The sequence below is a fragment of the Rosa chinensis genome, chromosome 5, assembly GCF_002994745.2.
Source record: "Rosa chinensis cultivar Old Blush chromosome 5, RchiOBHm-V2, whole genome shotgun sequence".
NCBI lineage: Eukaryota > Viridiplantae > Streptophyta > Magnoliopsida > Rosales > Rosaceae > Rosa > Rosa chinensis.
Genome location: NC_037092.1, coordinates 31,018,968 through 31,035,443, shown reverse-complemented (window position 1 = coordinate 31,035,443; position 16,476 = coordinate 31,018,968). Strand labels below are relative to the sequence as shown.

Sequence of the window (16,476 nt, the reverse complement as noted above, 5' to 3'; positions counted from 1 at the left end):
TACTGGGATCGGCGCAGGCAGGGCTGTAGTCCGGAAGATCGATCTAGCTGTCCGGCAGCGGTGATGAGATTGGAGCAGCAGGCGACCGACTGGGCAGGCTGGAGGCTGGTCTGTTGCTGCTGGTAGTGGTGTACTGCGGTGGTGATGGCAGAGGGTGGGGCTGCTGCTCGAGGAAATTTTTTTTTTTCGACGGAAAGAAACTAGAAAATTAGGATTTTTTTCTTTTGGCTATTTGCTCTGAGCGTGCTGATAACGTGTTAAAGTAAAAACGACAATTGGAATTAGTCTGCTCATTTCATTTCATAGTCCCTTTATATAAGGCTAGAATTACAACGGAAATATCAATTACATTAAATACATTGAATGCTGATTGATCTATAATTGTGCTGATTGATGGTAATCGCTGATTTCTTGATTCCCTCTCCGTCAGTTGCTTTGACGAAGGCACACAATATGTTTTTCTTTTAACATTATCTTCATATTTATCCGAATTTTGCAAAATAAAATTTGTTTTGTTGGACTTTAATTAAGTCCCCGTAGTTCAAGAGCCGCAAAACCCAGTATTTATTTATTTGTATTTGCAAAGCTCCACTCCAACCCAATGGGATTTCAACCCGATTGGGCCTTATCTCTCCACTCATCCATTCATTATGTGTTTTGTTTAAGCACATATAAAGGACATTAGTATAGGACTTGTTTTCAATGTGGGACTCAAACACCAACAAGTTCTAACAGAATATTCCCCATTGTTAAATTTGTCTGGGGCTTTAGGCTTAAACCCTTTCAAACAATTGCAAACCTGTGAACTACTAATGATATAGATTGAATAGGGGCCACAAAGGTCATTGTTGTCACAGTAGTCTCCTAAAGTTGGGGCCAAAAGACTCCTCCTATGAACACCCTTTGGTCTACTCAAGAAACCCAATTCATAGCCGCCATGGTTGGGAATGGAATCAGATAAAGTTGAGATTTTTAACAAAAACAAGGACAAGTAAAGTCCAATGAAAATGAAAGAAAGAATGCCCATTTGAGTTGAAACACCAGGTGATTACAACTTCTGTACTTCACAGTGTTTCACAAGTTGCAAATGAGATGGGGAGAGCAACCAGAGAGCTGTATTGACCCGAAACTACAGGTTGTTCACTTTAAAGGCCCATGGTGAATTTGAACACTCTTCTTGGACCTACAAATCAAGCTACAAGTTGATGGGGAAGGCTGGGAAAGACTGGTGGTATCTTGTGAGGAAAATCTCATACTTAAGGCAATTGAGGAAAATAGGTCATTTATTCCATATTTAAAGAAACACAAAGAAATGAGGAGAGGGAAAAGCTTGGGTTGTGGTCCTGTTATATTATTGCAGGGATGAAGAAAATCCAGAGGTGGTCGTTCCACTTGTTTGTGAGACTAGATGATGGGGTTGTTATTGTGGCACCGAGACTAAGTCATAAGAGTCGGGCATAAGTGCCAAAATACATCTTAAATTTGGTAATAATTATCAATGTAGACTTCATACTTGCAATTGTGAGAATTAACTCTATGAACTCAGTGAAAACTGCCGATTTGCACCCTATCCATCAAATTCAACATTTTCCATCCAAATATGCAGGGTAATATAGTCATTTTGAAAAGACCTTCCATCTACTTATATATTTATTTATTTTGTACAATTCCATCTACTTATTTACTCATTAGTTTCTCACCATCTAGGGAGTAAAAAGTCTTAAAATCTTTCAGACTAACATTTTTCTGACCTAGTCGTCTCTCTACTAGAGTTTGAGAAACCTCTCCTTTACGGCTGCGACTTCTCCGTTTTCCTATATTGCTTGCCAATAGAGCCTATGGCAGTTCTTTGGCTGCTTCTTCTCTCCTTCGATGCTTTGGGTGACGATGTTCCTATGGTAGTTTCAAGTTTTTATGGCGATGGTGGTGCCGGACTCCATGATTTTGCTTGGTGGGTAGACTAGATGTTGATTAGGTTGAGATGGAGGTCCACGTACGTTGTGCTTTCCAGATCAGGGCCAAGCGACGGTGCAAAAGATTGGGTTTTTCGGCCCGATCTCATTGAAAGTTCTTTGGCGAAGGATGGTCGGTGTGTAGCAAATTGTGCGACTGGGTCTGCCACTCTCAACTGTGGTACAACGGCTGGAGTTCCTGGTTGTTTTGGTTGGACCCAGACTACTATGTTTTGCTCGAGTTGTAGTCCTTTGATGGCAGTGGTGATGGTGAACAGCTCTCCCTCGTCGGAGGAGTCGTTCTGCTGGCTCCGGCGCGGTGATAGAAGATGGGGTTGTCCATGTTGCAGCGGCTGGATGGAGGAATCTATGGGTTGGGCCAGATTTCTGGCATTTTGGGCTGGCTCAGGGCCAGCTGGTTCAAGATGGGCTATCCTTGCTCATCCCAAAGACTGGAACGCTTGTGCCTTTTGGGCCTTTAATTGGGCTGTGAGGCTTCTGTTTAGGACCTTGAAGTCTACCTATTTGGTGTGGGGTTGGCTAGATAGGCGCTCTAGAGCCCATAGTACTATTTAAATTTTGTTTCGGTCGCAAAATCTACTGTTTGATTGAAACATTTATTTAAACAGCTTCTGAGTAGTTAAGTTTTGTTAGAATAATGGTGCGTGGATTTCCAAAAATGTGGGTGTACTCTGGATTACGGAGTTTTCTATTTGGTTAGAATAGATTTGCTGTAAGTCCTAAAGGACGACTCTTTACTGTCGACTCCATTAGAGTATGTCGTTTGGTACTACTTGCTGAATTATAAAATCGGGTTGACCTCTTTCGATTAAAAAAAAAAAAATCTATTTATTGACTCATACATTCATGATTTGTTATTTTTTTTTTACAAAATTGCCTACATTTTATTATTTCAATAAAAAAATTGGAGGAATAAAAATAAAATTTTATTTCTCACTTAATTTTTATAAACCAAATAAAAAAAAAATATTTGGTTTATAAAGATTGTCTATCATAAGTGCCAAAAAAAATAGTTCATCAATTCATATCAAAGCTAAATTTTTATTTTTTAACTTCATTTTTCTTATTGAAATAATAAATTGTAGGCATAATTTTGAAAAAAAAATATTCATGAGGTTAATGAGTAAATAAGTTGATAAAATTGTACAAAAAAAAAGGTAGACGGAAGGGCATGAATCTCATTCTAAAGAATTATTTTTCATTTATTTTTATTATTCAAATAAATAAATATTAAATGACCATATTACCCCTCATATTTGGATGGAAAATTTTGAATTTGATGGAGGGGTGCAAATCGACTGTTTTCGTCAAATTCAAGGTGTTAATTTTCGCAATTGCAAGTTAAGGGTGTAAATTGACAATTATTTCCAAGTTTAGGGGGTAGTTTGACAATTATGCCTAACAATCATTGAAGTATGGGATTAAGACTAGAGAATTAAAAGAAATGTCATGACAACCACCACAAATGGTCAAGTAAGTAAGAGTCTCCAGGTGTGGAATCCCCACACCCCGGTTCAAATCCCGTAGACACTGATTGGAGTTTAAATCTCAATTTATTCTTGGTGGCTAGGGGGATGAAGCATTTTCACATGACACCCCGTGCACATATTAGTCCCTAAATCTGGGCCTAGGAAACCTTTGATGATATCGTGTGAGCTTGATTACAAAAATAAAAAATAAAAAATAATAAAAAATAATAAAAAGAAGAAGAAGAAGAAGAAATGTCATGACATGTCAAGTATATTGCTTTCTAGCCATTCATATGGTCAATGATAATTTGAGTTATTTGACTGTTCAAGTTATGCCTTGATCGTCCGGTGAATTGTTATATGTTGGTTATTTGTAAAAAATTGCCATGACATCTCAAGCATTTTACTTTATAGCCATTCATATGGTCAATAATCATTTGAATCATTTGACTGTATAAATTATGCCTTCAGCGTCCGGTGAATTGTTATATGTTGGTTATTTGTAAAAAAAAATGTCATGACATCTAAAGTATATTACTTTATAGCCATTCATATGGTCAATAATCATTTGAATCATTTGACTATACAAGTTATGCCTCGAGCATCCGGTGAATTGTCATAACCAATATTTGAATATCACTGGTATGAATGGATGGGGTGGGTATACATAATAAATAATAATAAAAAATTGAGCCTCAAGGTGGCATGGTTAACTAGATAAAGAATTTTTTTTTTTTTTTCGACAAAAGATAAAGAAGTTTATTGCTTAAAGTAACATTCTTAAGATTTTAAAGATTTTTTTTTGACGAAAATAGGTCAGCCATTTCATTAAATTCAACAAGCATTACAAGAACGAAACACCCCTATGGGGTCGACATAAAGCAATCGTTCCTTAGAACCTCATGAAACCCTATTCTAATAGAATAACATCCCAAAAAATCCTGAGTATACCCACCTTTTAGGAAATCCACGCACCATTATTCTAACAAAAATCAAGAAACCTCGAAGCAGACATAAAATGGAACTAACTAAGGCTCTAGTTTTTGCGACCCAAACAAAATTTAAATAGTACTATGGGCCCTAGAGCCCCATTCCAGCCAAAAGCAACCCACAGCCCAGTTGGAAACCCAGATAGCCCAACCTGTCAGACCGTCAAATGCCAGCCCGCATTCACCTCCACCTCTGGGAAGCCCAACCTCGGGGAGCCCAAAACAAGGAGTCCAACAATCGTCAGCCCAGCAGGAGGACAAGGCAGCCCTAAAGGCCTTTTGGGCCCGAAGCAAACCAATCCTAAAACCCACAGAGAGGCCCACATCCAGAACAACCCAATTGGGAAAAGCCCTAGCAGCATCCTCCCATGCATCACCGCCTCCAAACATCTTGCTGCATCCATCGTCGATGGCAACCTCACCTCCGCCTGCGTCCTCCTGGGAGAATGAACCCCTACAACAAGACTAAGATGTTCCTAAGTCCAAATCCCAAACCCCTGAACTGCCAGCAAACATCAGAGGGTTCGGGCCCAAGAAGATCAGCTCAGTCCTCATCTCTAGACCCCCCGAAGCCATATGACCGCCACCACGCTCACACCAACCCCAGAACGTAGACGCAGAAACAAAACCATCACACCCAAAACAATCAGAACTAGAACCGCCGAACGAGCCACCAAAACCAGAGGATGTGCATATAACCCTCTGTTCCCACCCACCAACCACAGTGATTGTGCAATCCCCACCACCGTCGGTAGTCTGACGACCACGATCCAAAACCCAGTCGCACCGATCCAATTCAGACCAAACCAGAGCCACGCCGATAGAGCTCAGCCTCAAATCTGCCTCTCAAACATCAAAACTACCGTCTCAAACAACAACCATAGGGAACCCACACCAAGGCGATGCTCCAAGCAACAATAAGAAAGAAACGCTTAGCCACCAGACTAGCAATAGCCATGACCATCAAGATGTGAAATCTTGAGAAATTTGTCGATGGTGGAATGCCAACGAGAAACCCTAGCAGAGTGCTAGGTCAAATTTGAATATGAATTATCCACACTGATTCTTTTGCTTTTTAGTAACTTAAATTTTATTTTTACTTGAGATTTTAAAGATGAATGTTTCTAAAGTTTCAAGATTCATGTATATGTTGTATTTTCAATTCTAAATAAAATTATACTTGTAAGAGTCCTAGCTTCTCACTAAGTTCTAGCCTAGAAAAAACCGAAACAATATGATATATGTCCTTTTGTTTTGGTCACAACTTGGTTTTTCGATATGTTAGATTGAATTGTCTTAAGGGTTTACAATTGGTTAAACAATAATATTTAGTGATTTTCCTCAATTTTCATAAAAACCAAGGTGCATTCTGAAATCATTTCACTTTTTATACTCTCACTATTTTCTTAAACACTGGTTTCAACAATACCTCGAGTAACTTACATGATACAAAATTGCAGTTGAGTGAATCTTATCGACCCTCCAATACTGTTATTGTAGAGTCATAGTTTGAATATGTATAATTCTTACTTGAAGATGTTACATCGTTAGTTGAAGATGTTGTTGCATTCTTACATGAAGAAGAATCTGTTGCAGATGAACTTCTACCAAAAAAACCTGGTTTTTTGGGCTGAGGCAAGGCAGAACCACCACCTAACATGAGAATCACGGTTGAAATATTTGGCCTGTCCTCAGGGAGCTCTTGCACACATAAAAGACTAATATGGAAGCAACGCAAGATTTCTGACAGACTGCAGGAGTCCCTTAAGCATTCATCAATCAACTCAGAAGATCTTCCTTCTTTCCACAATCGCCATGCCTAAGACACATTACACTTTTATCAGTCACAAGATCAAACACAAGCAAATGAGGAATTCACTACTGGATACTTACATGTCCAATGAGGTTAAGGTTATCAACAGGATCATGAAATCCTCTACTTCTCTTCCCGCTTAATGTTTCCAACAATAAAATGCCAAAACTAAAAACGTCGGATTTTACAGAGAATTGACCATCAATTGCATATTCTGGTGCCATATAACCACTGTAGTATTCACAACAAACAAAATATGTCAACTAAGAAGCTGATAGATGATAAGCAGAGATGTGATGCTTGCTTACTAGGTTCCAACAACTCTTCTTGTAACTCCTTCAGTCTGATCTCCTCCAAATGTTCTAGCCATGCCGAAGTCTGAGATTTTTGGGTTCATCTCCTTATCAAGCAAAACATTACTTGCTTTAAGATCTCTATGAATAATCCGCAATCTGGAATCTTGATGTAGATAAAGAAGACCTCTGGCTATCCCACAGATAATGTGAAAGCGTTGAGGCCAAGCCAATAGTCTTGCTCGATTTTCATCTGGTAAGTTTAAATTCATGTTATTTCATCATATGAGCAAACTGAAGAGTTTCAGCACCTATTGAATAACTGTACTAAAATATAGCCGGTTTTCAAGGATGCTAACCAAAAAGGTAGAAGTCCAAGCTGTTGTTGGGCATGTATTCATAAATCAACAATCTCTCTTCTCCCTCAATGCAACAACCTAGGAGCCTTACAAGATTTCGGTGCTGAAGTTTGGCTATTAGTAGTACTTCATTTTTGAACTCAGTTGGTCCTTGCCCTGAACTTCGTGAGAGCCTCTTCACAGCAATTTCTAGCCCATCCACTAGACTACCCTGAAAATCACCATTAGCATAAGACTTGGATAGTTTTGAACTTTTGATCATATAACTGTTTCACTAGTGTTTACAGTTGATATGTTCATATATTGGAAATATACCTTGTATACAGTCCCAAAGCCACCTTCTCCAAGTTTCATGTTGAATGAAAAGTTATCAGTGGCTGTGACTATTGTGGACAAACTAAATACTGGTAGCTCGATGTCTTCGTTCTGTCCGTCATTGTTCTGATTCGTCATTCCATTATCTCCCATTTTCTCTACCAAAATAAAAGAATAAAGATTAGCTTCTCAGTAATTAAGTTAAATGAAACCAGAACAAAAGACAATACACGTCAAGTAATTACACATACATTCATCAATAAAATACAAAAGCAGTAAATCTTCAGCTTTTCTTATCCTGGAGCCATATATTAATTCTTTTAAAAAGGTACACAGATAAAAGTTCTAACTCTTATTTGAGGAAAGCGTATTATTATTCACCAAGGGAGATGTCAGGTGGACTAAATGTTCAGTATTCTGCCAAAGCCTGAACTTAAAACAAGGCTTAAGTAGCAGCTGATGCCTCGGTATATGACATGATGGAGCCAAGAGATTTCATATAACTCTGTATATAAAGATGGCTGATGTAAAGTTACCATGAATATGATGGAATTCAAGTACTGTATTAACCTCTATACAAACATTCCAGGGTTATTTTTTGATTATTCAGTTTGTACTGCAATGTTTAAGTAACTAGTGGTTTCACCATGATAGCTGCAAATTCAGGCACTGCATTGACATGTTATCGCTGAGCCAAATTTTCTTTGGTTGATAAGTGGTGACTGTTAAATCATGAAATTCTATATGAGAACGGATCCTGCTCAGGATATTGCATTGCAGAACACCTAATTGAACAACTAATAGTTGATATGGCCACATGCTTCAAGAGCATCACTAGAAGAAGTATTACCTTTGAACTTTGTTCTCCTCCTGTGAACGCAATAAGCAACCAAGAGCATCCCAATGACAACCGCAACAACAGATGCAACGATCACCGCTATCTTTGTCTTAGGTGAGTGGTTTTTCTCTTCACAGTTAATTTCAACAGGACAAAACAATCAGTGTTAAAATGACAGCTAAAATGAAGAGTAGCACGAGAACATAAGCAGAAGAACATAGAGCAAAAAAATGCAGTCATCATCATGAAATAGTGTAATACACAACTATTACTTAACACTTTGTCCCACCATGTGATCCAATAAACAAATAAGGTATTAAGAAAATCTGTTGCATATACTTAATTCTGAAGCAGGTGTCCGAATGTACAGATCCTCCCCACCACCAAAAAGAGTCCTCATGTTGATTAAATCACCAAACCAGATAGTACAGCCACTGACTTTAGAGCTTGCATAAGCCACACAAGAGCAGTTGTTCAAGCAATTTTCCCTGCAGTCCTCGACACTCATGCTCTGGTTAGCCCGAGAATCTGTGGTATCTGGCAATTTGACCCCAGCATATATCTCAAACCCATCATCCTTGTTTTGGCAGTTGGAAGGTTGAGCCCGGACACAACCACCTGAGTTGTCCCCAGAGTTATATTTTTCTGGTGCCTTGGGTTCAAACCCATTTAAACAAGTACAGACCGGTGAATTGGTGATGACACACATTCCATTCGGGCCACAAAGGTTATTATTGTCACAATAGTCTCCAGAAGTCGAGGCCAAAAGACTCCTCCTATGAACACCCTTTGGTCTACTCAAGAAACCCGATTCATAGCCGCCATGGCTGGAAGTGGATTGAGCTAAAGCTGAGATTTTTAACAAGCAAACTCCAATGAAAATGAATGAAAGAATGCCCATTTGGTTGAAACGGCAGCTGAATACACTTCTGTGCCTTACGGTGTATCACAAGTTGCAGATGAGCTGGGGAGTAGAACCCAGAGAGCTGTATCATTATCATCTAGAAGGGGCTTTTGCCCGAAACTACAGGTTTGTTGACTTTAAAGGCCCACAGTGAATTTGAACACACTTCTTGGCCCCTACAAATGGAGCTAGAAGCCTAGAAGTTGATGGAGCAGGCTGGGAAATATAGGTGGTAATCTTGGCAGGAAAATCTGATACGCAAAGCAGTTGAAGAAAATGGGTCATTTATTGCATATTTAAAGAAAAGCCAAGAAATGAGAAGAGGTAAAGCGTAATTATATTCAAGGATCCAACGGGGTCGTCGTTTGTGAGACGATGACGGGGTTGTTATCGTGGCACAGCGACTTTTTGTTTTTTTTTTGTTTTTAGAATGGTGGCACAAAGACTTGGAAGAGTCATAACAGTCACCGGGGAATAGAATGTTTTTTTCGATGAACATTGGGGTACAGAATTAAGACTTGAGAACTAAAAGAAATGTCATGACATCTCAAGTATATTACTTTGTAGCTATTCATATGGTCAATGATTGTTAGAGTCATTTGACTAAACAAGTTATGCCTCAAACCACTGGAATTGGTCTAGTAGTTCTTACTTAGTTGGTGTGCTCCCCAACCTAGGTTCGAATTCCGAAGCTATCAAATGGTCAGACACTGTGCTGCAATGCATAGTTGGAGCATTTCACATGCGCCGAAGAGGTTTATCTTGAGCTTAAGAAGCTTTTGGATTCCCCTTGACAAAGTCAAAAAAAAAAGTTATGCCTCAAGCATTTAGTGAACTGTCGTATGTTGGTTATTTGTAAGAAAATACCATGACATCTCAAGTATATTACTTCGTAGCAATTTATATGGCAATAATCATTTGAATCATTTTACTATACAAGTTATGCCTTGAGCGTCTGGTGAATTGTCATGTGTTGATTATTTGTAAAATTAATATCCTATAAGTTCGAATATCACTGGTATGAATGGATAGGGTGGGCAATACATAATAAATAATTTTGAGCCTCAAGGCAACATGGGTAACTAGATTAAGAAGTTTATTAAAGTAACATTAAAAAAAAAAACATTTATGTGTTTTAGGGAATAAGAAATTGAGAGAAAATCGTTGTGCATTCTCATTGATAATAGGGGCCTCTTTATATAGAGAATTACAATGTATAGAGTCTGAATCATATAAGGAAATAATATCTAGATTCTTCTAATTAAACCCTATTACCACTAGGTCAAGTAACCTAGAGTTTGGGCAAGACACAATTTGGATTTACTCAAACACTCCCCCCTGTCTCGCCCAAACGTGATGCTCCTCTCGTTATCTCATTAAAAACCTTGCTGAGTAACAAAAACTCAGTGAGACAAAAATAACGTGGTGCTCCTCTCGTTACCTCATTAAAAACCTTGCCGAGCAACAAAAACCCAGTGGGACAAAAATAACCTCAGTCGAAGGGGAAAAAGAGCACAACACACCCTTTACGTTTTGAGACCATACATGTAGACACCTCCCCCTGACGACTATGGTCATTGGAGTTCGGATAATTTCCGCAAACGATGCTACCAACATGTTTCTCGAAAGTGGAATTTAGGCAATGACTTAGTGAGCAAGTCTGCCATACTGTCCTCAGATCGAACCTAGTTCACTTTGATCTTGAGGAGAGTTTGTTGTTGCCGATTATGCTTGTTGTTGTCGCTTTTGATGTAGCCTTACTTCATTCGTTCAAAACAAGTAGCATTATCCTAAATGCTCGTAGGCTTATCTGTGGTAGACTTCAAACCACAATAGTTTGAACATGTGTAATCATGGATCCAATCCATAAACATTCACGAACCATTTCGTGAAGAGCAATAATCTCTGCATGGTTCGACTATATAGCGACTAAGGTCTATTTCTGTAGACCTCCAAAATATCACGGTCTTTACCCATGGTGAACACTTAACCAGTTTGGGAATGACCTTTGTATAAGCCAGAGAGATACCAAATATCAGCAAAACCTTCTAAAACACATGTCGTTTTGGGATGGGGATAGAGGACGTAAGCCAGTGTTGACGGCGATCCTGGTGTGTGATGGGTCCGAATCCATCATCTCTCTATAGGGATAGAACAAGCCCATATCAATCGTACATCTCAAGTACTGAAAAATATCTTTTACACCAATCCAATGGCATCGCGTTGGCGCAAAGCTATATCTAGCTAACAAGTTCATTGCAAATGAGATGTCCGGTCTGGTGCATTTAGCTAAGTACAATAATGCTCCTATTGTACTTAAGTAAGACACTCTTGCCTCTAGCACATCTTCGTCATCATCCTTTAGACGAAGAGGATCCTTTTTAGGATCAAGACTACGAACTATCATGGGGTTAGTGTTCTAAAACTCGACCGCCTAGGCGCTGGGCGGTGGCTAACCGCCGCGAGTAACACCTACTCAGTGGGGTAGGCGGACATGGATTTGGGCGGGCGATTGGTGAGCCTAGGCGGGCGATTAGTCGGCCTAGTCGGCCATAATCGTTTGGGCGGAGTAGGCAGGTTTATTATATATTTTTCTGGGTTTCGATCTGTTTCTCCTAATTCACTGCTATTCTCTTCAATGCCATGGCCACTGTTGACCACCACCACCTCCACCTCGACTCCGTCCCGATCGTCGACCTCCACCTCTCCACCCAATCCGAACTCTACTCCCTCTCTCTCTCCTCCTCGTCTTCTGCATCTCACCAGTTTGACGATGACGCTTTGATCCCTAAAATCAAGAGTTCGGTCTTCAACTAATCGCTGGCAGCCGCAAACAATTGCTTCCTTGGAGCCTTGCGAACATAACGAAAAGTTTATCTTTTTCTTCTAAATCTGAAGCAGCCTGCTCAAAAGAACTAATGAGTGAGAGAGAGAGAGAGAGAGAGAGAGAGTTGATAAGTTTGTTTGTATGTGGTGTGAGTTTGTTTCAAATGGAGAGAATTCTATTAAACAAATGTGTGGCTGTTGTTAGTGTAGAGAGCGAGAGAAGAGGGATGATGGACAAGTGGTGTGACACATGTGCAAGCCAAAGTATAATTAAAAGCATAATTGAATACTACTCCTTCGGTGTTTTCCTTGTTTAATTAAACAAATATTCAATTAAATAAATATTATGTTAAACAAAAATTTAATAATTTAATTAAATACATATTTTTCCTCCTCTTATTTTATTTTTCTTTATATATATTATAAAAATAAAATAAAAATAAAAATAATATAAAACCGCCTAGGCACCCTGGGCGGTAGTCACCTGTCCACAGCCCGACTAGCACCTAGCGTTTTTTTGAACCTTGATGGGTGCTTGCAATTTGACCTTGTCAAAATGCCTAAGCATCTATCAACACGATGCTCAAGTTCCAAACCGAGACATAATCGTGTTCTCCCAAAATCCTTCATCTCAAACTCAGATTTCAAGTGTTCAGCGGTTTCCCTTAACTCTCTAAGGGCTTCCAATGAAGATCATTCCAACATGAACAGCGATAGAATCCGAAACTTGTTACGGAAACGGGTGGACATATCTATTCCCAATCAAGTAGTCACTTTAGTGAGCATTTCAAACATATTGCAAACACGCTGCGTGGTCTAGAGCCACTTGACTTGGGTAAATGAAGTAGGGGTGGGTTCGGTTCTGAGCCTCAATTGAAAACCGAACCGAAATTAGAATTGGTGCCGTTCGGTGCGGTTTTTGTATTTTCAAAAGTTGACACCGAAAACGGATCCGAACGGAACGGTTTGGCCCAGTTTCGGTTTTTTTGTTTTTTAAATTTTTTTTATAAAAAATTTTGGTAAATAGATTTTTACCAAATATACTTCATACTTCTTTGGTATTGTAACTCGAGAAGTTTTTGTTTCTTCAAACTTGTAATAATAATATATCACAATGTGTTTACAAGTTTACTAATGCATGCTTTGTACTTCAATATACAATAATCTATAATTTCATACTCCATAGTCCATATAATTCAATTCATATAATCTAATAGTCCATCAAGTTCTAGCATCAAGTCATCAACATATGAAATGGTCAAAAAATATAGAGTCCAAAGTTTATAACAGTCCATCATTACATCAACACTAAGTCACTAACCTCACAAATTAAAAATGTGTAAGTTCACTAAAAGATTAAATATCACAAAAAGAATGAACCAACATCTACATATGAAGGAGAGCAATGGCATGATCTCAAGCTCGGAAAGATGAAGTCTTCGACTTTGGAGGTAACATTCCGCTCCGACTACTCCCCAATGTAGTTTTTAAGTGCAAAATAGAAACAGTTGATTAATTGTACCCCAACTCCTATTTTCCACAGGATCAATTAAGCACTAGAGATATCTGGAACATGCCACCCACAGAATTTGGAAATTAATGTACAAATATAGAAACAAATCAAGAACTATTTTTGTCGGTAACAGTGGTTCAATTAGTCTCTTGTGCTAGCGTAATTTAAAAGATAGGTTTTTTACCTACACAAAAAACAAGTGAATTCTATAGTACAGCTGATTATTCAAATCAAGACCCCAGCTAGTTCTAGCTTTCTCCATAACTAGGGTAAAATTAATCAACAGTACACTAATTATTGAAAAGTAAAAGTAGAAGATCCAAGAGCATTTTGATTTAAAGTAACAGAAAAAAACTTGGAAGAAAGTTGAATTAATCATACAACCGAAGCATACAGAATAATACAATTAGTTCCAAGTTGGACATGTAAGCAAGGACGAAATCATGATATTCTATATCTCAAATAATTTAAGGTACAACTTCAAAGCACACCACATCAACAAATAGATTATAGATTTTAAACAAAAAAATGCTACCTGATCGAGATGATGAAGATGATTTATTCTTCGGGGCTGAGGTAGAACCTGTACCACATGACTTAGATTTCTTCATTTGCCTCTTCATTTTCAGCAATCTCAAGTCTAGGACTACTCGGCCAAAACAAATGCAGAGTACCTGAAACCCATATCCCAAATTTGTCAAAGGTATAAGCATAATGACTTGCATGTTGAAACAAACCACCACAACTTCAAGAAACAACTTCAATAAAAAAGAATCAACAAACAAGAATCCATAAGAAATAGAGAACAAGCTTCGGTTATCAAAGAGGTGTACCTGTGTGATACCCCAGAATTCGTAATTATTTTCCGAAGATTTTCCGGAATTAGTTTTATGTTTATTGGACAGTTTCGTGACGGGAGCGGAGGTGTTTCGGATTAATTTTCATTCGAAAAATGTGACTTTAGGGGTGGCGCAAAGGTTGACTTTTTATTCGTTGGGATTCTCCGAAAACTTCCTTCACAAAAGTTGTAGAGCGCATCGATACGAGTTTGTGGATATGTAGAACGCGAGAATTGGAGTTCGTATGAGAAAGTTATGGCCATTGGAAGGAATTTCCATTTCGGTATAAATAGAAGTTTCCCAAGTTAGAAACTTACTATTTTCATTTGGTTTCCTTTTCCGGAAACCATTTTCCCTCTCTCTCTTCTCTCTCGGCTGCTACCTTCAGAATCGAAGATATCTGGCTAACTCGACCCGAACCCGGACGATCCGACCCGACTTTTCTGGCGAGCTACGGCCATCTCCGGTGACGAGACTTTCCAGATCAGTTCGCCTCCTCCATCTGGTCGTCCCTGTGGTGTTCTCTAGAGCCGATTCTCGGTGGTGGCGGCGGTAGAAGGCTGTGCAGATTGGTGTTTTTGAACCCGGTCGGAAATCCTTGTTCTGACGTCGGCGGGGCTTCAAGTTGAGCTTGGGGAGCTCAGAGCAGCCTCCTTGATCGATCCTTGGTGGTTGTTTGGATCGATTCACGTGAAACTTGGTTCAACTCAGTCCGGATTACTGTTCACGGCTTGTGAGGTAGTTTTCGACCCTTTATGCTTGTATTCTGACTTCAAGCTAGTTATGAAAGTTCACAAGCATGCCTAGATGAAGAACTTTGATGTTGGCAGTTTTGTGAAATATTGAGTTTTGGCCGGCGGCGGTGCGCCACCGCCTGTGGCGGCGTTCCGGGGGTGTTCCGGCCACTTAATGAACTGTTTTTTGTATTATATATGTTCTACTCGTTGATACGAGCGTTTCGATATATAATATGCAAATTTTGGAGTTCGTATGGAATTGTTATGATTTTTGCAGTTTCATACAGATCGATTTATTCTATCCGTGAGGATTTGAGGGTCCGATCGACTTGTGGTTTGGTCACATCGATCGTGGACGTATTCACGAGACTTTGGGAGGTCTCGGATGTGGTTTTGCCTCGATTGGCGCCACTTTGGGGATTTTAGTTCAAAACAGGGGTTTCGAACTTAAATCAAATGTGAATCGTGTTACTGATTTGAGATCATTGGTGAATAGGTGCTTCTAAAAGGTGAATTGGACAAGTTGTTGGTGAGAGTGTTAGTTCGGTTCTGTATAGAAGACGCAGCGGGAGTTTCGAGGTGAGTAATCTCACGAAGTTCATTCACGAACGGGAATACCCTTATTGTTTTGAGAGTTATTTATTAACTGCAAACTATAGTTGGTATTAGTAGGCATTCCTGAGCGGATGACTATATATAGATATATATTTACGTGAAATATATATGTTTTGGTGGTTTGTGGATTTATGAAAACAATATGCATGAAATGATGCTTTTTATTGTTTTGGGTTGTGACTTTTGGAAAACAAATGATTTGTGGAAATGATTGATTTCGATTTGTTTTGAAAATCATTGAGATTTGAGAAAAGCGTTGAGATTTGGGTATGAAAACAATAGGCATGAATTGATGCATTTTATTGTTTTGTGTTATGGCTTTTTCGGAAAACAATGATTATGGAAATGTTGATTTTGATTGTTTTCAAAAGCGTTGCGATTTATGTAACATTTTGGGTCCAGTGTAACTCCTTTAATGTTTTGCTCCAAGGGACAGTGCGGCCCGAGGATCGAAGGTCTATGACCTTGGGCAGAATATCTGGTAATCACGTCTTTGGCCGGACGAGTGGTTACATTTTCAGTTAGAGCTCTAATATGTCTGCCATATAGGTAAATCATGGGGTAACAGGAATTAGTTATTGACAACTTATGACATTACATATTTTTAGGGAACAAGGTGTGAGTTGCTTCCTTATTAATGGTTTTTAAGGGGACAAGGTGCAAGTTGTTTTCCTTATTAACGATTTGATAGAAATCAAGGTGTGAGTTGCTTTCTATGGTACGCTTATGGTACAACTGATAGAATTCAAGGTGTGAGTTGTTTTCTATGTTTTAACTGATGGAATTCAAGGTGTGAGTTGTTTTCTATGTTTTACTGATAGAATTCAAGTGTGGGTTGTTTTCTATGGTACGATTTTGGTACAATTGATAGGAACCAAGGAGTGAGTTGTTTTCTATGTTTCGATTTGAAAGGAAATTAAAGTGTGAGTTATTCTCCTTTATTTCGTGTTTTAAGGAATCAAAGCGTGAGTTGTTTTCTTTGTTTTGGCGTGA

At 38.9% G+C, this 16,476-nt stretch overlaps 1 protein-coding gene across 2 annotated transcripts in view; it reads right to left on the bottom strand.

The window, feature by feature from the left end:
- LOC112202832 (G-type lectin S-receptor-like serine/threonine-protein kinase SD1-1) overlaps positions 1–9,265 on the bottom strand; it is a 31,041-nt gene extending 21,776 nt beyond the window's left edge. Inside the window, exons 1-7 of one of the 2 annotated variants that reach the window (XM_040506996.1) lie at positions 8,389–9,265; positions 8,062–8,178; positions 7,212–7,369; positions 6,897–7,107; positions 6,553–6,790; positions 6,325–6,475; positions 5,885–6,250 (exon numbers count right to left, since the gene is read on the bottom strand). In XM_040506996.1, coding sequence (XP_040362930.1) covers positions 5,903–6,250; positions 6,325–6,475; positions 6,553–6,790; positions 6,897–7,107; positions 7,212–7,369; positions 8,062–8,178; positions 8,389–8,950 — 1,785 coding nt within the window. In that variant the 5' untranslated portion in view covers positions 8,951–9,265 and the 3' untranslated portion in view covers positions 5,885–5,902. Of the gene's footprint in view, positions 1–5,796; positions 6,251–6,324; positions 6,476–6,552; positions 6,791–6,896; positions 7,108–7,211; positions 7,370–8,061; positions 8,179–8,388 lie in introns of those variants that run through there. The other variant, XM_024343846.2, reaches the window with a different exon arrangement.
- Positions 9,266–16,476: the final 7,211 nt, after the last annotated feature.